Source organism: Hypanus sabinus, chromosome 23 (assembly GCF_030144855.1).
Source record: "Hypanus sabinus isolate sHypSab1 chromosome 23, sHypSab1.hap1, whole genome shotgun sequence".
NCBI classification, from domain to species: domain Eukaryota; kingdom Metazoa; phylum Chordata; class Chondrichthyes; order Myliobatiformes; family Dasyatidae; genus Hypanus; species Hypanus sabinus.
In genome coordinates this window covers 1,530,766-1,553,384 of record NC_082728.1, presented here as the reverse complement: position 1 = coordinate 1,553,384, position 22,619 = coordinate 1,530,766, and the positions used below count along the sequence as shown (strand labels likewise).

At 56.2% G+C, this 22,619-nt stretch overlaps 1 protein-coding gene across 1 annotated transcript in view; it reads left to right on the top strand.

Moving 5' to 3' along the window:
• Positions 1-566: 566 nt before the first annotated feature.
• LOC132380339 (uncharacterized) overlaps positions 567-22,619 on the top strand; it is a 103,325-nt gene continuing 81,272 nt past the window's right edge. The window contains exons 1-2 of the mRNA XM_059949086.1: positions 567-781; positions 1,332-1,471. Coding sequence (XP_059805069.1) covers positions 567-781; positions 1,332-1,471 — 355 coding nt within the window. The remainder of the gene's footprint in view (positions 782-1,331; positions 1,472-22,619) is intronic.

Here is a 22,619-nt window from a genome sequence, read left to right as displayed (position 1 = left end):
TACTGTACCAGTGTGTCTGGCTGGAGCCTGTGTGTGGCGCTGTGCCAGTGTGTCTGGCTGGAGCGTGTGTGTGGTACTGTGCCAGTGTGTCTGGCTGGAGCCCGTGTGTGGCGCTGTGCCAGTGGGTCTGGGAGGAGCAACATCTCGGATTGCAGTATTTGAATTTTGAGCTGTGAGCAACCCACTGCAGATCTGCTCCAAAACCTTCTCCAAACATTTTGTGTGTAAAGGTGGATGTACTGGCTTCAGCTCTGAGGGAAGTGGCCGGCAGCAGGCTTCTGGAAAAATATAACTGCATTCTTCTCCCCCCCCCCCACCTCACTCCTGTCTTACTCGCACTCTCTACCTCTCTCCCCAGTCCATCTGTTCTGTTCTGTTTACTGTCTTCTATCTGCCTCTTTTCCCTTCAGCTCATCCTTCACCCCTCTCCCATCATCTTGTTCTTTCTTCCCCATCTCATTCTCACTTCCACCTTTACATCCTTGTTGCCTGTTACTCCCTCCCTACTCACCGTATCGTTTCCCTCTTTAAGGGATCGCACCAGTCCCCTCTGCCTTGGTGAACTGATGGTGCTGCAGAAGGTCCTGTTGCTTTTGAGGGGCTACTTGTGGAGAAGCTGCGGGTCATACAGGAAGGGTTCCTGGAGAACCCGTAGTTACACGGTGACTGAGCCCAGGGACAACGGAGGTCACTCTGATGACTGGTGCCACGGATCTGCCGAGGCAAAGGCGGGATCAACTCCTCTTGGAACGCAAAACCTCCGGATTGTCTCAGAGACACTGTGAGTTCTAGGAGCTGAGAGTGATTTTCTTTCACAAGAACTACTGGCTGTTTACTGATGGCCTATATGTTGTAGTTGCTGCAGATTTAAATATATATAACTGCATAGCTGACAATAGGTTCAGACATTGACAATGTACTGTGATTTTCAGTGATGGACAGTGTGGACTGGGCTGAAGGGGGGGTTGCAGACAGAGGTGAGAGGGGACAGTGACTGGGGTAGGGGGGCAGGCAGAGGTGAAGGGGCGGTGTGACTGTGGCAGAAGGCAGTGAAGATCGGTGGTGAGTCTGGATTGAACAGTGCTGCCCATCCCACTACAGAGAGGTCTGCATCCTGTGTTTGAATTCAGCTTGAATGTGCGGCCACATTGGAGCAAGGCTGACAAAAGAAGAGCTTTGGAGTCCGGGCTTTGGCACTGAGGTAACCAGAATGTCAGGATAGTGGAGAGCTGAGCTTCAGCAACAGGCAGGTCCTGATCGAGGGGCTGCGAGGGTGAGGCCTGGCTTGAGGGAACTATGACACTCATGGCTTCCCAATATGGATCCCACAGGGAACGTGCGGAGAAAATTCCAGTTCAGTATCTGGCTTCCTTACCAGCAAAACTCCAACCAGAGGCAGCGGCCAAGACCCGTGGAATGAGGAAAAAGAGACGTCTGCCTCCAACACCAGGGGGCCTGAGCTTTAAGACAGGTATACAAAACCACTGTCAACAGTGCTGATTAAATAACCCTCTCGTACCGCTCACGGATGCCAGAGCCTCTTCCACTGTTGTACCACGATATTAACTGAGCAATGTCCTGGTCAACCCCCCCCCCCCCGACATTATACCCCCAATCTCTGTTACACTCATGGTCAGTTGTATCTCCCCTCACCTGGTCACCCCTCTCGGTCAGTTGTATCTCCCTCACCCGGTCACCCCTCTCGGTCAGTTGTATCTCCCTCACCCGGTGACACCTCTCGGTCAGTTGTATCTCCCTCACCCGGTCACACCTCTCGGTCAGTTGTATCACCCTCACCCGGTCACACCTCTCGGTCAGTTGTATCTCCCTCACCCGGTCACACCTCTCGGTCAGTTGTATCTCCCTCACCCGGTCACACCTCTCGGTCAGTTGTATCTCCCCTCACCCGGTCACCCCTCTCGGTCAGTTGTATCTCCCTCACCCGGTCACCCCTCTCGGTCAGTTGTATCTCCCTCACCCGGTCACACCTCTCGGTCAGTTGTATCTCCCTCACCCGGTCACACCTCTCGGTCAGTTGTATCTCCCTCACCCGGTCACACCTCTCGGTCAGTTGTATCTCCCTCACCCGGTCACACCTCTCGGTCAGTTGTATCTCCCTCACCCGGTCACACCTCTCGGTCAGTTGTATCTCCCTCACCCGGTCACACCTCTCGGTCAGTTGTATCTCCCTCACCCGGTCACCCCTCTCGGTCAGTTGTATCTCCCGCACCCGGTCACCCCTCTCGGTCAATTGTATCTCCCTCACCCGGTCACCCCTCTCGGTCAGCTGTATCTCCCTCACCCGGTCACCCCTCTCGGTCAATTGTATCACCCTCACCCGGTCACCCCTCTCGGTCAATTGTATCTCCCTCACCCGGTCACCCCTCTCGGTCAGTTGTATCTCCTTCACCCGGTCACACCTCTCGGTCAGTTGTATCTCCCTCACCCGGTCACCCCTCTCGGTCAGTTGTATCTCCCTCACCCGGTCACACCTCTCGGTCAGTTGTATCTCCCTCACCCGGTCACACCTCTCGGTCAGTTGTATCTCCCTCACCCGGTCACCCCTCTCGGTCAGTTGTATCTCCCTCACCCGGTCACACCTCTCGGTCAGTTGTATCTCCCTCACCCGGTCACACCTCTCGGTCAGTTGTATCTCCCTCACCCGGTCACCCCTCTCGGTCAATTGTATCTCCCTCACCCGGTCACCCCTCTCGGTCAATTGAATCTCCCTCACCCGGTCACCCCTCTCGGTCAGTTGTATCTCCCTCACCCGGTCACACCTCATAGTCAGTTGTATCTCCCTCACCTGGTCACACCTCTCGGTCAGTTGTATCTCCCTCACCCGGTCACACCTCTCGGTCAGTTGTAGTTCCCCTCACCCGGTCACACCTCTCGGTCAGTTGTATCTCCCTCACCCGGTCACACCTCTCGGTCAGTTGTATCTCCCTCACCCGGTCACACCTCTCGGTCAGTTGTATCTCCCTCACCCGGTCACACCTCTCGGTCAGTTGTATCTCCCTCACCTGGTCACCCCTCTCGGTCAATTGTATCTCCCTCACCCGGTCACACCTCTCGGTCAGATGTATCTCCCTCACCTGGTCACACCTCTCGGTCAGTTGTATCTCCCTCACCCGGTCACACCTCTCGGTCAGTTGTATCTCCCTCACCCGGTCACCCCTCTCGGTCAATTGTATCTCCCTCACCCGGTCACACCTCTCGGTCAGTTGTATCTCCCTCACCCGGTCACACCTCTCGGTCAGTTGTATCTCCCTCACCCGGTCAGACCTCTCGGTCAGTTGTATCTCCCTCACCCGGTCACCCCTCTCGGTCAGTTGTATCTCCCTCACCCGGACACACCTCTCGGTCAGTTGTATCTCCCTCACCCGGTCACCCCTCTCGGTCAGTTGTATCTCCCTCACCCGGTCACACCTCTCGGTCAGTTGTATCTCCCTCACCCGGTCACACCTCTCGGTCAGTTGTATCTCCCTCACCCGGTCACCCCTCTCGGTCAGTTGTATCTCCCTCACCCGGACACACCTCATAGTCAGTTGTATCTCCCTCACCCACTCACACCTCTCGGTCAGTTGTATCTCCCTCACCTGGTCACACCTCTCGGTCAGTTGTAGTTCCCTCACCCGGTCACCCCTCTCGGTCAGTTGTATCTCCTTCACCCGGTCACACCTCTCGGTCAGTTGTATCTCCTTCACCCAGTCACACCTCTCGGTCAGTTGTATCTCCCTCACCTGGTCACACCTTTCGGTCAGTTGTATCTCCCTCACCCGGTCACACCTCTCGGTCAGTTGTATCTCCCTCACCCGGTCACACCTCTCGGTCAGTTGTAGTTCCCTCACCCGGTCACCCCTCTCGGTCAGTTGTATCTCCCTCACCCGGTCACACCTCTCGGTCAGTTGTATCTCCCTCACCCGGTCACACCTCTCGGTCAGTTGTAGTTCCCTCACCCGGTCACACCTCTCGGTCAGTTGTATCTCCCTCACCCGGTCACACCTCTCGGTCAGTTGTATCTCCCTCACCCGGTCACACCTATCGGTCAGTTGTATCTCCCTCACCCGGTCACACCTCTCGGTCAGTTGTAGTTCCCCTCACTTGGTCAGTTGTATCTCCCTCACCCGGTCACACCTCTCGGTCAGTTGTAGTTCCCCTCACTCGGTCAGTTGTATCTCCCTCACCCGGTCACCCCTCTCGGTCAGTTGTATCTCCCTCACCCGGTCACACCTCTCGGTCAGTTGTATCTCCTTCACCCAGTCACACATCTCGGTCAGTTGTATCTCCCTCACCCAGTCACACCTCTCGGTCAGTTGTATCTCCCTCACCCGGTCACACCTCTCGGTCAGTTGTATCTCCCTCACCCAGTCACACCTCTCGGTCAGTTGTATCTCCTTCTCCCAGTCACACCTCTCGGTCAGTTGTATCTCCCTCACCCGGTCACACCTCTCGGTCAGTTGTATCTCCCTCACCCGGTCACACCTCTCGGTCAGTTGTATCTCCCTCACCCGGTCACACCTCTCGGTCAGTTGTATCTCCCTCACCCGGTCACACCTCTCGGTCAGTTGTATCTCCTTCACCCAGTCACACCTCTCGGTCAGTTGTATCTCCCTCACCCGGTCACACCTATCGGTCAGTTGTATTTCCCTCACCTGGTCACACCTCTCGGTCAGTTGTAGTTCCCCTCACTCGGTCACATGTCATGGTCAGTTGTATCTCCCTCACCCGTTCACACCTCTCGGTCAGTTGTATCTCCCTCACCCGGTCACACCTCTCGGTCAGTTGTATCTCCCTCACCCGGTCACACCTCTCGGTCAGTTGTATCTCCCTCACCCGGTCACACCTCTCGGTCAGTTGTATCTCCCTCACCCGGTCACACCTCTCGGTCAGTTGTATCTCCCTCACCCGGTCACCCCTCTCGGTCAGTTGTATCTCCCTCACCCGGACACACCTCATAGTCAGTTGTATCTCCCTCACCTAGTCACACCTCTCGGTCAGTTGTAGTTCCCTCACCCGGTCACACCTCTCGGTCAGTTGTAGTTCCCTCACCCGGTCACACCTCTCGGTCAGTTGTATCTCCTTCACCCAGTCACACCTCTCGGTCAGTTGTATCTCCCTCACCCGGTCACACCTCTCGGTCAGTTGTATCTCCCTCACCTGGTCACACCTCTCGGTCAGTTGTAGTTCCCTCACACGGTCACCCCTCTCGGTCAGTTGTATCTCCTTCACCCGGTCACACCTCTCGGTCAGTTGTATCTCCTTCACCCGGTCACACCTCTCGGTCAGTTGTATCTCCCTCACCCGGTCACACCTCTCGGTCAGTTGTAGTTCCCTCACACGGTCACCCCTCTCGGTCAGTTGTATCTCCTTCACCCGGTCACACCTCTCGGTCAGTTGTATCTCCTTCACCCGGTCACACCTCTCGGTCAGTTGTATCTCCCTCACCCGGTCACACCTTTCGGTCAGTTGTATCTCCCTCACCCAATCACACCTCTCGGTCAGTTGTATCTCCCTCACCCGGTCACACCTCTCGGTCAGTTGTAGTTCCCTCACCCGGTCACCCCTCTCGGTCAGTTGTATCTCCCTCACCCAGTCACACCTCTCGGTCAGTTGTATCTCCCTCACCCGGTCACACCTCTCGGTCAGTTGTAGTTCCCTCACCCGGTCACCCCTCTCGGTCAGTTGTATCTCCCTCACCCGGTCACACCTCTCGGTCAGTTGTATCTCCTTCACCCGGTCACACCTCTCGGTCAGTTGTATCTCCCTCACCCGGTCACACCTCTCGGTCAGTTGTAGTTCCCCTCACTCGGTCAGTTGTATCTCCCTCACCCAGTCACACCTCTCGGTCAGTTGTATCTCCCTCACCCAGTCACACCTCTCGGTCAGTTGTATCTCCCTCACCCAGTCACACCTCTCGGTCAGTTCTATCTCCTTCACCCAGTCACACCTCTCGGTCAGTTGCATCTCCCTCACCCGGTCACACCTCTCGGTCAGTTGTATCTCCCTCACCCGGTCACACCTCTCGGTCAGTTGTATCTCCCTCACCCGGTCACACCTCTCGGTCAGTTGTATCTCCCTCACCCGGTCACACCTCTCGGTCAGTTGTATCTCCCTCACCCGGTCACACCTCTCGGTCAGTTGTATCTCCCTCACCCGGTCACACCTCTCGGTCAGTTGTATCTCCCTCACCCGGTCACACCTCTCGGTCAGTTGTATCTCCCTCACCCGGTCACACCTCTCGGTCAGATGTATCTCCCTCACCCGGTCACCCCTCTCGGTCAGATGTATCTCCCTCACCCGGTCACCCCTCTCAGTCAGTTGTATCTCCCTCACCCGGTCACACCTCTCGGTCAGATGTATCTCCCTCACCCGGTCACCCGTCTCAGTCAGTTGTATCTCCCTCACCCGGTCACCCCTCTCGGTCAGTTGTATCTCCCTCACCTGGTCACACCTCTCGGTCAGTTGTAGTTCCCCTCACTCGGTCAGTTGTATCTCCCTCACCTGGTCACACCTCTCGGTCAGTTGTAGTTCCCCTCACTCGGTCAGTTGTATCTCCCTCACCTGGTCACACCTCTCGGTCAGTTGTATCTCCCTCACCCGGTCACACCTCTCGGTCAGTTGTATCTCCCTCACCCGGTCACACCTCTCGGTCAGTTGTATCTCCCTCACCTGGTCACACCTCTCGGTCAGTTGTATCTCCCTCACCCGGTCACACCTCTCGGTCAGTTGTATCTCCCTCACCTGGTCACACCTATCGGTCAGTTGTATCTCCCTCACCCAGTCACACCTCTCGGTCAGTTGTAGTTCCCCTCACTCGGTCACATGTCATGGTCAGTTGTATCTCCCTCACCCGGTCACACCTCTCGGTCAGTTGTATCTCCCTCACCTGGTCACACCTCTCGGTCAGTTGTAGTTCCCCTCACTCGGTCAGTTGTATCTCCCACACCTGGTCACACCTCTCGGTCAGTTGTATCTCCCTCACCTGGTCACACCTCTCGGTCAGTTGTAGTTCCCCTCACTCGGTCAGTTGTATCTCCCTCACCTGGTCACACCTCTCGGTCAGTTGTAGTTCCCCTCACTCGGTCAGTTGTATCTCCCTCACCTGGTCACACCTCTCGGTCAGTTGTAGTTCCCCTCACTCGGTCAGTTGTATCTCCCTCACCTGGTCACACCTCTCGGTCAGTTGTAGTTCCCCTCACTCGGTCAGTTGTATCTCCCTCACCCGGTCACCCCTCTCGGTCAGTTGTATCTCCTTCACCCAGTCACACCTCTTGGTCAGTTGTATCTCCCTCACCCGGTCACACCTCTCAGTCAGTTGTATCTCCCTCACCCAGTCACACCTCTCGGTCAGTTGTATCTCCCTTACCCGGTCACAGCTCTCGGTCAGTTGTATCTCCCTCACCTGGTCACACCTCTCGGTCAGTTGTAGTTCCCCTCACTCGGTCAGTTGTATCTCCCTCACCTGGTCACACCTCTCGGTCAGTTGTATCTCCCTCACCCGGTCACACCTCTCGGTCAGTTGTAGTTCCCCTCACTCGGTCAGTTGTATCTCCCTCACCTGGTCACACCTCTCGGTCAGTTGTATCTCCCTCACCCGGTCACACCTCTCGGTCAGTTGTATCTCCTTCACCCAGTCACACCTCTCGGTCAGTTGTATCTCCCTCACCCGGTCACACCTCTCGGTCAGTTGTATCTCCCTCACCCGGTCACACCTCATAGTCAGTTGTATCTCCTTCACCCAGTCACACCTCTCGGTCAGTTGTAGTTCCCTCACCCGGTCACCCCTCTCGGTCAGTTGTATCTCCCTCACCCGGTCACACCTATCGGTCAGTTGTATCTCCCTCACCCGGTCACACCTCTCGGTCAGTTGTATCTCCCTCACCCGGTCACACCTCATAGTCAGTTGTATCTCCCTCACCCGGTCACACCTCATAGTCAATTGTATCTCCCTCACCCGGTCACACCTCTCGGTCAGTTGTATCTCCCTCACCCGGTCACACCTCTCGGTCAGTTGTATCTCCCTCACCCGGTCACACCTCATAGTCAGTTGTATCTCCCTCACCCGGTCACACCTCATAGTCAGTTGTATCTCCCTCACCCGGTCACACCTCTCGGTCAGTTGTATCTCCCTCACCCGGTCACCCCTCTCGGTCAGTTGTATCTCCCTCACCCGGTCACACCTCATAGTCAGTTGTATCTCCCTCACCCGGTCACACCTCTCGGTCAGTTGTATCTCCCTCACCCGGTCACACCTCTCGGTCAGTTGTATCTCCCTCACCCGGTCACACCTCTCGGTCAGTTGTATCTCCCTCACCCGGTCACACCTCTCGGTCAGTTGTATCTCCCTCACCCGGTCACACCTCATAGTCAGTTGTATCTCCCTCACCCGGTCACACCTCATAGTCAGTTGTATCTCCCTCACCCGGTCACCCCTCTCGGTCAGTTGTATCTCCCTCACCCGGTCACACCTCATAGTCAGTTGTATCTCCCTCACCCGGTCACACCTCTCGGTCAGTTGTATCTCCCTCACCCGGTCACACCTCATAGTCAGTTGTATCTCCCTCACCCGGTCACACCTCTCGGTCAGTTGTATCTCCCTCACCCAGTCACACCTCTCGGTCAGTTGTATCTCCCTCACCCGGTCACACCTCTCGGTCAGTTGTAGTTCCCTCACCCGGTCACCCCTCTCGGTCAGTTGTATCTCCCTCACCTGGTCACACCTCTCGGTCAGTTGTATCTCCCTCACCCGGGGTCACACCTCTCGGTCAGTTGTAGTTCCCTCACCCGGTCACACCTCATAGTCAGTTGTATCTCCCTCACCCGGTCACACCTCATAGTCAGTTGTATCTCCCTCACCCGGTCACCCCTCTCGGTCAGTTGTATCTCCCTCACCCGGTCACACCTCTCGGTCAGTTGTATCTCCCTCACCCGGTCACACCTCATAGTCAGTTGTATCTCCTTCACCCGGTCACACCTCTCGGTCAGTTGTATCTCCCTCAACGCGGTCACACCTCTCGGTCAGTTGTAGTTCCCTCACCCGGTCACACCTCTCGGTCAGTTGTATCTCCCTCACCCGGTCACACCTCGCGGTCAGTTGTATCTCCCTCACCCGGTCACACCTCTCAGTCAGTTGTATCTCCCTCACCCGGTCACACCTCATAGTCAGTTGTATCTCCTTCACCCAGTCACACCTCTCGGTCAGTTGTATCTCCCTCACCCGGTCACACCTCTCGGTCAGTTGTATCTCCCTCACCCGGTCACACCTCTCGGTCAGTTGTATCTCCCTCACCCGGTCACACCTCTCGGTCAGTTGTATCTCCCTCACCCGGTCACACCTCATAGTCAGTTGTATCTCCCTCACCCGGTCACACCTCATAGTCAGTTGTATCTCCCTCACCTGGTCACACCTCATAGTCAGTTGTATCTCCCTCACCCGGTCACACCTCTCGGTCAGTTGTATCTCCCTCACCCGGTCACACCTCTCGGTCAGTTGTATCTCCCTCACCCGGTCACACCTCTCGGTCAGATGTAGTTCCCTTCGCTCAGTCACACCTCTCGGTCAGTTGTATCTCCCTCACCCGGTCACACCTCTCGGTCAGTTGTATCTCCTTCACCCGGTCACACCTCTCGGTCCGTTGTATCTCCTTCACCCGGTCACACCTCTCGGTCAGTTGTATCTCCCTCACCCAGTCACACCTCTCGGTCAGTTGTATCTCCCTCACCCGGTCACACCTCTCGGTCAGTTGTATCTCCCTCACCCGGTCACACCTCTCGGTCAGTTGTATCTCCCTCACCCGGTCACACCTCTCGGTCAGTTGTATCTCCCTCACCCGGTCACACCTCTCGGTCAGATGTAGTTCCCTTCGCTCAGTCACACCTCTCGGTCAGTTGTATCTCCCTCACCCGGTCACACCTCTCGGTCAGTTGTATCTCCTTCACCCGGTCACACCTCTCGGTCCGTTGTATCTCCTTCACCCGGTCACACCTCTCGGTCAGTTGTATCTCCCTCACCCGGTCACACCTCTCGGTCAGTTGTATCTCCCTCACCCGGTCACACCTCTCGGTCAGTTGTATCTCCCTCACCCGGTCACACCTCTCGGTCAGATGTATCTCCCTCACCCGGTCACCCCTCTCGGTCAGATGTATCTCCCTCACCCGGTCACCCCTCTCAGTCAGTTGTATCTCCCTCACCCGGTCACACCTCTCGGTCAGATGTATCTCCCTCACCCGGTCACCCGTCTCAGTCAGTTGTATCTCCCTCACCCGGTCACCCCTCTCGGTCAGTTGTATCTCCCTCACCTGGTCACACCTCTCGGTCAGTTGTAGTTCCCCTCACTCGGTCAGTTGTATCTCCCTCACCTGGTCACACCTCTCGGTCAGTTGTAGTTCCCCTCACTCGGTCAGTTGTATCTCCCTCACCTGGTCACACCTCTCGGTCAGTTGTATCTCCCTCACCCGGTCACACCTCTCGGTCAGTTGTATCTCCCTCACCCGGTCACACCTCTCGGTCAGTTGTATCTCCCTCACCTGGTCACACCTCTCGGTCAGTTGTATCTCCCTCACCCGGTCACACCTCTCGGTCAGTTGTATCTCCCTCACCTGGTCACACCTATCGGTCAGTTGTATCTCCCTCACCCAGTCACACCTCTCGGTCAGTTGTAGTTCCCCTCACTCGGTCACATGTCATGGTCAGTTGTATCTCCCTCACCCGGTCACACCTCTCGGTCAGTTGTATCTCCCTCACCTGGTCACACCTCTCGGTCAGTTGTAGTTCCCCTCACTCGGTCAGTTGTATCTCCCACACCTGGTCACACCTCTCGGTCAGTTGTATCTCCCTCACCTGGTCACACCTCTCGGTCAGTTGTAGTTCCCCTCACTCGGTCAGTTGTATCTCCCTCACCTGGTCACACCTCTCGGTCAGTTGTAGTTCCCCTCACTCGGTCAGTTGTATCTCCCTCACCTGGTCACACCTCTCGGTCAGTTGTAGTTCCCCTCACTCGGTCAGTTGTATCTCCCTCACCTGGTCACACCTCTCGGTCAGTTGTAGTTCCCCTCACTCGGTCAGTTGTATCTCCCTCACCCGGTCACCCCTCTCGGTCAGTTGTATCTCCTTCACCCAGTCACACCTCTTGGTCAGTTGTATCTCCCTCACCCGGTCACACCTCTCAGTCAGTTGTATCTCCCTCACCCAGTCACACCTCTCGGTCAGTTGTATCTCCCTTACCCGGTCACAGCTCTCGGTCAGTTGTATCTCCCTCACCTGGTCACACCTCTCGGTCAGTTGTAGTTCCCCTCACTCGGTCAGTTGTATCTCCCTCACCTGGTCACACCTCTCGGTCAGTTGTATCTCCCTCACCCGGTCACACCTCTCGGTCAGTTGTAGTTCCCCTCACTCGGTCAGTTGTATCTCCCTCACCTGGTCACACCTCTCGGTCAGTTGTATCTCCCTCACCCGGTCACACCTCTCGGTCAGTTGTATCTCCTTCACCCAGTCACACCTCTCGGTCAGTTGTATCTCCCTCACCCGGTCACACCTCTCGGTCAGTTGTATCTCCCTCACCCGGTCACACCTCATAGTCAGTTGTATCTCCTTCACCCAGTCACACCTCTCGGTCAGTTGTAGTTCCCTCACCCGGTCACCCCTCTCGGTCAGTTGTATCTCCCTCACCCGGTCACACCTATCGGTCAGTTGTATCTCCCTCACCCGGTCACACCTCTCGGTCAGTTGTATCTCCCTCACCCGGTCACACCTCATAGTCAGTTGTATCTCCCTCACCCGGTCACACCTCATAGTCAATTGTATCTCCCTCACCCGGTCACACCTCTCGGTCAGTTGTATCTCCCTCACCCGGTCACACCTCTCGGTCAGTTGTATCTCCCTCACCCGGTCACACCTCATAGTCAGTTGTATCTCCCTCACCCGGTCACACCTCATAGTCAGTTGTATCTCCCTCACCCGGTCACACCTCTCGGTCAGTTGTATCTCCCTCACCCGGTCACCCCTCTCGGTCAGTTGTATCTCCCTCACCCGGTCACACCTCATAGTCAGTTGTATCTCCCTCACCCGGTCACACCTCTCGGTCAGTTGTATCTCCCTCACCCGGTCACACCTCTCGGTCAGTTGTATCTCCCTCACCCGGTCACACCTCTCGGTCAGTTGTATCTCCCTCACCCGGTCACACCTCTCGGTCAGTTGTATCTCCCTCACCCGGTCACACCTCATAGTCAGTTGTATCTCCCTCACCCGGTCACACCTCATAGTCAGTTGTATCTCCCTCACCCGGTCACCCCTCTCGGTCAGTTGTATCTCCCTCACCCGGTCACACCTCATAGTCAGTTGTATCTCCCTCACCCGGTCACACCTCTCGGTCAGTTGTATCTCCCTCACCCGGTCACACCTCATAGTCAGTTGTATCTCCCTCACCCGGTCACACCTCTCGGTCAGTTGTATCTCCCTCACCCAGTCACACCTCTCGGTCAGTTGTATCTCCCTCACCCGGTCACACCTCTCGGTCAGTTGTAGTTCCCTCACCCGGTCACCCCTCTCGGTCAGTTGTATCTCCCTCACCTGGTCACACCTCTCGGTCAGTTGTATCTCCCTCACCCGGTCACACCTCTCGGTCAGTTGTAGTTCCCTCACCCGGTCACACCTCATAGTCAGTTGTATCTCCCTCACCCGGTCACACCTCATAGTCAGTTGTATCTCCCTCACCCGGTCACCCCTCTCGGTCAGTTGTATCTCCCTCACCCGGTCACACCTCTCGGTCAGTTGTATCTCCCTCACCCGGTCACACCTCATAGTCAGTTGTATCTCCTTCACCCGGTCACACCTCTCGGTCAGTTGTATCTCCCTCAACGCGGTCACACCTCTCGGTCAGTTGTAGTTCCCTCACCCGGTCACACCTCTCGGTCAGTTGTATCTCCCTCACCCGGTCACACCTCGCGGTCAGTTGTATCTCCCTCACCCGGTCACACCTCTCGGTCAGTTGTATCTCCCTCACCCGGTCACACCTCATAGTCAGTTGTATCTCCTTCACCCAGTCACACCTCTCGGTCAGTTGTATCTCCCTCACCCGGTCACACCTCTCGGTCAGTTGTATCTCCCTCACCCGGTCACACCTCTCGGTCAGTTGTATCTCCCTCACCCGGTCACACCTCTCGGTCAGTTGTATCTCCCTCACCCGGTCACACCTCATAGTCAGTTGTATCTCCCTCACCCGGTCACACCTCATAGTCAGTTGTATCTCCCTCACCCGGTCACACCTCATAGTCAGTTGTATCTCCCTCACCCGGTCACACCTCTCGGTCAGTTGTATCTCCCTCACCCGGTCACACCTCTCGGTCAGTTGTATCTCCCTCACCCGGTCACACCTCTCGGTCAGATGTAGTTCCCTTCGCTCAGTCACACCTCTCGGTCAGTTGTATCTCCCTCACCCGGTCACACCTCTCGGTCAGTTGTATCTCCTTCACCCGGTCACACCTCTCGGTCCGTTGTATCTCCTTCACCCGGTCACACCTCTCGGTCAGTTGTATCTCCCTCACCCAGTCACACCTCTCGGTCAGTTGTATCTCCCTCACCCGGTCACACCTCTCGGTCAGTTGTATCTCCCTCACCCGGTCACACCTCTCGGTCAGTTGTATCTCCCTCACCCGGTCACACCTCTCGGTCAGTTGTATCTCCCTCACCCGGTCACACCTCTCGGTCAGATGTAGTTCCCTTCGCTCAGTCACACCTCTCGGTCAGTTGTATCTCCCTCACCCGGTCACACCTCTCGGTCAGTTGTATCTCCTTCACCCGGTCACACCTCTCGGTCCGTTGTATCTCCTTCACCCGGTCACACCTCTCGGTCAGTTGTATCTCCCTCACCCAGTCACACCTCTCGGTCAGTTGTATCTCCCTCACCCGGTCACACCTCTCGGTCAGTTGTATCTCCCTCACCCGGTCACACCTCTCGGTCAGTTGTATCTCCCTCACCCGGTCACACCTCTCGGTCAGTTGTATCTCCCTCACCCGGTCACACCTCTCGGTCAGTTGTATCTCCCTCACCCGGTCACACCTCTCGGTCAGTTGTATCTCCTTCACCCGGTCACACCTCTCGGTCAGTTGTATCTCCCTCACCCGGTCACACCTCTCGGTCAGTTGTATCTCCTTCACCCAGTCACACCTCTCGGTCAGTTGTATCTCCCTCACCTGGTCACACCTCTCGGTCAGTTGTAGTTCCCCTCACTCGGTCAGTTGTATCTCCCTCACCTGGTCACACCTTTCGGTCAGTTGTATCTCCCTCACCCGGTCACACCTCTCGGTCAGTTGTATCTCCTTCACCCAGTCACACCTCTCAGTCAGTTGTAGTTCCCCTCACTCGGTCAGTTGTATCTCCCTCACCTGGTCACACCTCTCGGTCAGTTGTAGTTCCCCTCACTCGGTCAGTTGTATCTCCCTCACCTGGTTACACCTCTCGGTCAGTTGTAGTTCCCCTCACTCGGTCAGTTGTATCTCCCTCACCTGGTCACACCTCTCGGTCAGTTGTAGTTCCCCTCACTCGGTCAGTTGTATCTCCCTCACCCGGTCACCCCTCTCGGTCAGTTGTATCTCCTTCACCCAGTCACACCTCTTGGTCAGTTGTATCTCCCTCACCCGGTCACACCTCTCAGTCAGTTGTATCTCCCTCACCCAGTCACACCTCTCGGTCAGTTGTATCTCCCTTACCCGGTCACAGCTCTCGGTCAGTTGTATCTCCCTCACCCAGTCACACCTCTCGGTCAGTTGTATCTCCCTCACCTGGTCACACCTCTCGGTCAGTTGTATCTCCCTCACCCGGTCACACCTCTCGGTCAGTTGTATCTCCCTCACCCGGTCTCACCTCTCGGTCAGTTGTATCTCCCTCACCCGGTCACACCTCATAGTCAGTTGTATCTCCTTCACCCGGTCACACCTCTCGGTCAGTTGTATCTCCCTCACCCGGTCACACCTCTCGGTCAGTTGTATCTCCCTCAACGCGGTCACACCTCTCGGTCAGTTGTAGTTCCCTCACCCGGTCACACCTCTCGGTCAGTTGTATCTCCCTCACCCGGTCACACCTCTCGGTCAGTTGTATCTCCCTCACCCGGTCACACCTCTCGGTCAGTTGTATCTCCCTCACCCGGTCACACCTCATAGTCAGTTGTATCTCCTTCACCCAGTCACACCTCTCGGTCAGTTGTATCTCCCTCACCCGGTCACACCTCTCGGTCAGTTGTATCTCCCTCACCCGGTCACACCTCTCGGTCAGTTGTATCTCCCTCACCCGGTCACACCTCATAGTCAGTTGTATCTCCCTCACCCGGTCACACCTCATAGTCAGTTGTATCTCCTTCACCCGGTCACACCTCTCGGTCAGTTGTATCTCCCTCACCCGGTCACACCTCTCGGTCAGTTGTATCTCCCTCACCCGGTCACACCTCTCGGTCAGTTGTATCTCCCTCACCCGGTCACACCTCTCGGTCAGATGTAGTTCCCTTCGCTCAGTCACACCTCTCGGTCAGTTGTATCTCCCTCACCCGGTCACACCTTTCGGTCAGTTGTATCTCCTTCACCCGGTCACACCTCTCGGTCAGTTGTATCTCCTTCACCCGGTCACACCTCTCGGTCAGTTGTATCTCCTTCACCCGGTCACACCTCTCGGTCAGTTGTATCTCCCTCACCCAGTCACACCTCTCGGTCAGTTGTATCTCCCTCACCCGGTCACACCTCTCGGTCAGTTGTATCTCCCTCACCCGGTCACACCTCTCGGTCAGTTGTATCTCCCTCACCCGGTCACACCTCTCGGTCAGTTGTATCTCCCTCACCCGGTCACACCTCTCGGTCAGTTGTATCTCCCTCACCCGGTCACACCTCTCGGTCAGTTGTATCTCCCTCACCCGGTCACACCTCTCGGTCAGTTGTATCTCCCTCACCCGGTCACACCTCTCGGTCAGTTGTATCTCCTTCACCCGGTCACACCTCTCGGTCAGTTGTATCTCCTTCACCCAGTCACACCTCTCGGTCAGATGTAGTTCCCTTCGCTCAGTCACACCTCTCGGTCAGTTGTATCTCCTTCACCCAGTCACACCTCTCGGTCAGTTGTATCTCCTTCACCCAGTCACACCTCTCGGTCAGTTGTATCTCCTTCACCCAGTCACACCTCTCGGTCAGTTGTATCTTCCTCACCCGGTCACACCTCTCGGTCAGATGTAGTTCCCTTCGCTCAGTCACACCTCTCGGTCAGTTGTGTCTCCCTCACCCGGTCACACCTCTCGGTCAGTTGTAGTTCCCTTCGCTCAGTCACACCTCTCGGTCAGTTGTATCTCCCTCACCCGGTCACACCTCTCGGTCAGTTGTAGTTCCCCTCACTCGGTCACACCTCTCGGTCAGTTGTATCTCCCTCACCCGGTCACACCTTTCGGTCAGTTGTATCTCCCTCACCCAGTCACACCTCTCGGTCAGTTGTAGTTCCCCTCACTCGGTCACATGTCATGGTCAGTTGTATCTCCCTCACCCAGTCACACCTCTCGGTCAGTTGTATCTCCCTCACCCGGTCACACCTCTCGGTCAGTTGTATCTCCCTCACCTGGTCACACCTCTCGGTCAGTTGTATCTCCCTCACCCGGTCACACCTCTCGGTCAGTTGTATCTCCCTCACCCGGTCACACCTCTCGGTCAGTTGTATCTCCCTCACCCGGTCACACCTCTCGGTCAGTTGTATCTCCCTCACCCGGTCACACCTCATAGTCAGTTGCATCTCCCTCACCCGGTCACACCTCATAGTCAGTTGTATCTCCTTCACCCGGTCACACCTCTCGGTCAGTTGTATCTCCCTCACCCGGTCACACCTCTCGGTCAGTTGTATCTCCCTCACCTGGTCACACCTCTCGGTCAGTTGTATCTCCCTCACCCGGTCACACCTCTCGGTCAGTTGTATCTCCTTCACCCAGTCACACCTCTCGGTCAGTTGTATCTCCCTCACCCGGTCACACCTCTCGGTCAGTTGTATCTCCCTCACCCGGTCACACCTCAGTCAGTTGTATCTCCCTCACCCGGTCACACCTATCGGTCAGTTGTATCTCCCTCACCCGGTCACACCTCTCGGTCAGTTGTATCTCCCTCACCCAGTCACACCTCTCGGTCAGTTGTATCTCCCTCACCCGGTCACACCTCTCGGTCAGTTGTATCTCCCTCACCCGGTCACACCTCTCGGTCAGTTGTATCTCCCTCACCCGGTCACACCTCTCGGTCAGTTGTATCTCCTTCACCCGGTCACACCTCATAGTCAGTTGTATCTCCCTCACCCGGTCACACCTCTCGGTCAGTTGTATCTCCCTCACCCGGTCACACCTCTCGGTCAGTTGTATCTCCTTCACCCAGTCACACCTCTCGGTCAGTTGTATCTCCCTCACCCGGTCACACCTCTCGGTCAGTTGTAGTTCCCTCACCCGGTCACCCCTCTCGGTCAGTTGTATCTCCCTCACCCGGTCACACCTCTCGGTCAGTTGTATCTCCTTCACCCAGTCACACCTCTCGGTCAGTTGTATCTCCCTCACCCGGTCACACCTCTCGGTCAGTTGTATCTCCCTCACCCGGTCACACCTCTCGGTCAGTTGTATCTCCCTCACCCGGTCACACCTCTCGGTCAGTTGTATCTCCTTCACCCAGTCACACCTCTCGGTCAGTTGTATCTCCCTCACCCGGTCACACCTATCGGTCAGTTGTATCTCCCTCACCCGGTCACACCTCTCGGTCAGGTGTAGTTCCCTTCGCTCAGTCACACCTCTCGGTCAGTTGTATCTCCCTCACCCGGTCACACCTCTCGGTCAGTTGTATCTCCTTCACCCGGTCACACCTCTCGGTCAGTTGTATCTCCTTCACCCGGTCACACCTCTCGGTCAGTTGTATCTCCCTCACCCGGTCACACCTCTCGGTCAGTTGTATCTCCCTCACCCGGTCACACCTCTCGGTCAGTTGTATCTCCCTCACCCGGTCACACCTCTCGGTCAGTTGTATCTCCCTCACCCGGTCACACCTCTCGGTCAGTTGTATCTCCCTCACCCGGTCACACCTCTCGGTCAGTTGTATCTCCCTCACCCGGTCACACCTCTCGGTCAGTTGTATCTCCCTCACCCGGTCACACCTCTCGGTCAGTTGTATCTCCCTCACCCGGTCACACCTCTCGGTCAGTTGTATCTCCCTCACCCGGTCACACCTCTCGGTCAGTTGTATCTCCTTCACCCAGTCACACCTCTCGGTCAGTTGTATCTCCTTCACCCAGTCACACCTCTCGGTCAGATGTAGTTCCCTTCGCTCAGTCACACCTCTCGGTCAGTTGTATCTCCTTCACCCAGTCACACCTCTCGGTCAGTTGTATCTCCTTCACCCAGTCACACCTCTCTGTCAGTTGTATCTTCCTCACCCGGTCACACCTCTCTGTCAGATGTAGTTCCCTTTGCTCAGTCACACCTCTCGGTCAGTTGTGTCTCCCTCACCCGGTCACACCTCTCGGTCAGTTGTAGTTCCCTTCGCTCAGTCACACCTCTCGGTCAGTTGTATCTCCCTCACCCGGTCACACCTCTCGGTCAGTTGTAGTTCCCCTCACTCGGTCACACCTCTCGGTCAGTTGTATCTCCCTCACCCGGTCACACCTTTCGGTCAGTTTTATCTCCCTCACCCAGTCACACCTCTCGGTCAGTTGTAGTTCCCCTCACTCGGTCACATGTCATGGTCAGTTGTATCTCCCTCACCCGGTCACACCTCTCGGTCAGTTGTATCTCCCTCACCCAGTCACACCTCTCGGTCAGTTGTATCTCCCTCACCTGGTCACACCTCTCGGTCAGTTGTATCTCCCTCACCCGGTCACACCTCTCGGTCAGTTGTAGTTCCCTTCGCTCAGTCACACCTCTCGGTCAGTTGTATCTCCCTCACCCGGTCACACCTCTCGGTCAGTTGTAGTTCCCCTCACTCGGTCACACCTCTCGGTCAGTTGTATCTCCCTCACCCGGTCACACCTTTCGGTCAGTTGTATCTCCCTCACCCAGTCACACCTCTCGGTCAGTTGTAGTTCCCCTCACTCGGTCACATGTCATGGTCAGTTGTATCTCCCTCACCCGGTCACACCTCTCGGTCAGTTGTATCTCCCTCACCCAGTCACACCTCTCGGTCAGTTGTATCTCCCTCACCTGGTCACACCTCTCGGTCAGTTGTATCTCCCTCACCCGGTCACACCTCATAGTCAGTTGTATCTCCCTCACCCGGTCACACCTCTCGGTCAGTTGTATCTCCCTCACCCGGTCACACCTCTCGGTCAGTTGTATCTCCCTCACCCGGTCACACCTCTCGGTCAGTTGTATCTCCCTCACCCGGTCACACCTCTCGGTCAGATGTAGTTCCCTTCGCTCAGTCACACCTCTCGGTCAGTTGTATCTCCTTCACCCAGTCACACCTCTCGGTCAGTTGTATCTCCTTCACCCAGTCACACCTCTCGGTCAGTTGTATCTCCTTCACCCGGTCACACCTCTCGGTCAGTTGTATCTCCCTCACCCGGTCACACCTCTCGGTCAGTTGTATCTCCCTCACCCGGTCACACCTCTCGGTCAGTTGTATCTCCCTCACCCGGTCACACCTCTCGGTCAGTTGTATCTCCTTCACCCAGTCACACCTCTCGGTCAGTTGTATCTCCTTCACCCAGTCACACCTCTCGGTCAGATGTAGTTCCCTTCGCTCAGTCACACCTCTCGGTCAGTTGTATCTCCTTCACCCAGTCACACCTCTCGGTCAGTTGTATCTCCTTCACCCAGTCACACCTCTCGGTCAGTTGTATCTCCTTCACCCAGTCACACCTCTCGGTCAGTTGTATCTTCCTCACCCGGTCACACCTCTCGGTCAGATGTAGTTCCCTTCGCTCAGTCACACCTCTCGGTCAGTTGTGTCTCCCTCACCCGGTCACACCTCTCGGTCAGTTGTAGTTCCCTTCGCTCAGTCACACCTCTCGGTCAGTTGTATCTCCCTCACCCGGTCACACCTCTCGGTCAGTTGTAGTTCCCCTCACTCGGTCACACCTCTCGGTCAGTTGTATCTCCCTCACCCGGTCACACCTTTCGGTCAGTTGTATCTCCCTCACCCAGTCACACCTCTCGGTCAGTTGTAGTTCCCCTCACTCGGTCACATGTCATGGTCAGTTGTATCTCCCTCACCCAGTCACACCTCTCGGTCAGTTGTATCTCCCTCACCCGGTCACACCTCTCGGTCAGTTGTATCTCCCTCACCTGGTCACACCTCTCGGTCAGTTGTATCTCCCTCACCCGGTCACACCTCTCGGTCAGTTGTATCTCCCTCACCCGGTCACACCTCTCGGTCAGTTGTATCTCCCTCACCCGGTCACACCTCTCGGTCAGTTGTATCTCCCTCACCCGGTCACACCTCATAGTCAGTTGCATCTCCCTCACCCGGTCACACCTCATAGTCAGTTGTATCTCCTTCACCCGGTCACACCTCTCGGTCAGTTGTATCTCCCTCACCCGGTCACACCTCTCGGTCAGTTGTATCTCCCTCACCTGGTCACACCTCTCGGTCAGTTGTATCTCCCTCACCCGGTCACACCTCTCGGTCAGTTGTATCTCCTTCACCCAGTCACACCTCTCGGTCAGTTGTATCTCCTTCACCCAGTCACACCTCTCGGTCAGTTGTATCTCCCTCACCCGGTCACACCTCTCGGTCAGTTGTATCTCCCTCACCCGGTCACACCTCAGTCAGTTGTATCTCCCTCACCCGGTCACACCTATCGGTCAGTTGTATCTCCCTCACCCGGTCACACCTCTCGGTCAGTTGTATCTCCCTCACCCAGTCACACCTCTCGGTCAGTTGTATCTCCCTCACCCGGTCACACCTCTCGGTCAGTTGTATCTCCCTCACCCGGTCACACCTCTCGGTCAGTTGTATCTCCCTCACCCGGTCACACCTCTCGGTCAGTTGTATCTCCTTCACCCGGTCACACCTCATAGTCAGTTGTATCTCCCTCACCCGGTCACACCTCTCGGTCAGTTGTATCTCCCTCACCCGGTCACACCTCTCGGTCAGTTGTATCTCCTTCACCCAGTCACACCTCTCGGTCAGTTGTATCTCCCTCACCCGGTCACACCTCTCGGTCAGTTGTAGTTCCCTCACCCGGTCACCCCTCTCGGTCAGTTGTATCTCCCTCACCCGGTCACACCTCTCGGTCAGTTGTATCTCCTTCACCCAGTCACACCTCTCGGTCAGTTGTATCTCCCTCACCCGGTCACACCTCTCGGTCAGTTGTATCTCCCTCACCCGGTCACACCTCTCGGTCAGTTGTATCTCCCTCACCCGGTCACACCTCTCGGTCAGTTGTATCTCCTTCACCCAGTCACACCTCTCGGTCAGTTGTATCTCCCTCACCCGGTCACACCTATCGGTCAGTTGTATCTCCCTCACCCGGTCACACCTCTCGGTCAGGTGTAGTTCCCTTCGCTCAGTCACACCTCTCGGTCAGTTGTATCTCCCTCACCCGGTCACACCTCTCGGTCAGTTGTATCTCCTTCACCCGGTCACACCTCTCGGTCAGTTGTATCTCCTTCACCCGGTCACACCTCTCGGTCAGTTGTATCTCCCTCACCCGGTCACACCTCTCGGTCAGTTGTATCTCCCTCACCCGGTCACACCTCTCGGTCAGTTGTATCTCCCTCACCCGGTCACACCTCTCGGTCAGTTGTATCTCCCTCACCCGGTCACACCTCTCGGTCAGTTGTATCTCCCTCACCCGGTCACACCTCTCGGTCAGTTGTATCTCCCTCACCCGGTCACACCTCTCGGTCAGTTGTATCTCCCTCACCCGGTCACACCTCTCGGTCAGTTGTATCTCCCTCACCCGGTCACACCTCTCGGTCAGTTGTATCTCCCTCACCCGGTCACACCTCTCGGTCAGTTGTATCTCCTTCACCCAGTCACACCTCTCGGTCAGTTGTATCTCCTTCACCCAGTCACACCTCTCGGTCAGATGTAGTTCCCTTCGCTCAGTCACACCTCTCGGTCAGTTGTATCTCCTTCACCCAGTCACACCTCTCGGTCAGTTGTATCTCCTTCACCCAGTCACACCTCTCTGTCAGTTGTATCTTCCTCACCCGGTCACACCTCTCTGTCAGATGTAGTTCCCTTCGCTCAGTCACACCTCTCGGTCAGTTGTGTCTCCCTCACCCGGTCACACCTCTCGGTCAGTTGTAGTTCCCTTCGCTCAGTCACACCTCTCGGTCAGTTGTATCTCCCTCACCCGGTCACACCTCTCGGTCAGTTGTAGTTCCCCTCACTCGGTCACACCTCTCGGTCAGTTGTATCTCCCTCACCCGGTCACACCTTTCGGTCAGTTTTATCTCCCTCACCCAGTCACACCTCTCGGTCAGTTGTAGTTCCCCTCACTCGGTCACATGTCATGGTCAGTTGTATCTCCCTCACCCGGTCACACCTCTCGGTCAGTTGTATCTCCCTCACCCAGTCACACCTCTCGGTCAGTTGTATCTCCCTCACCTGGTCACACCTCTCGGTCAGTTGTATCTCCCTCACCCGGTCACACCTCTCGGTCAGTTGTAGTTCCCTTCGC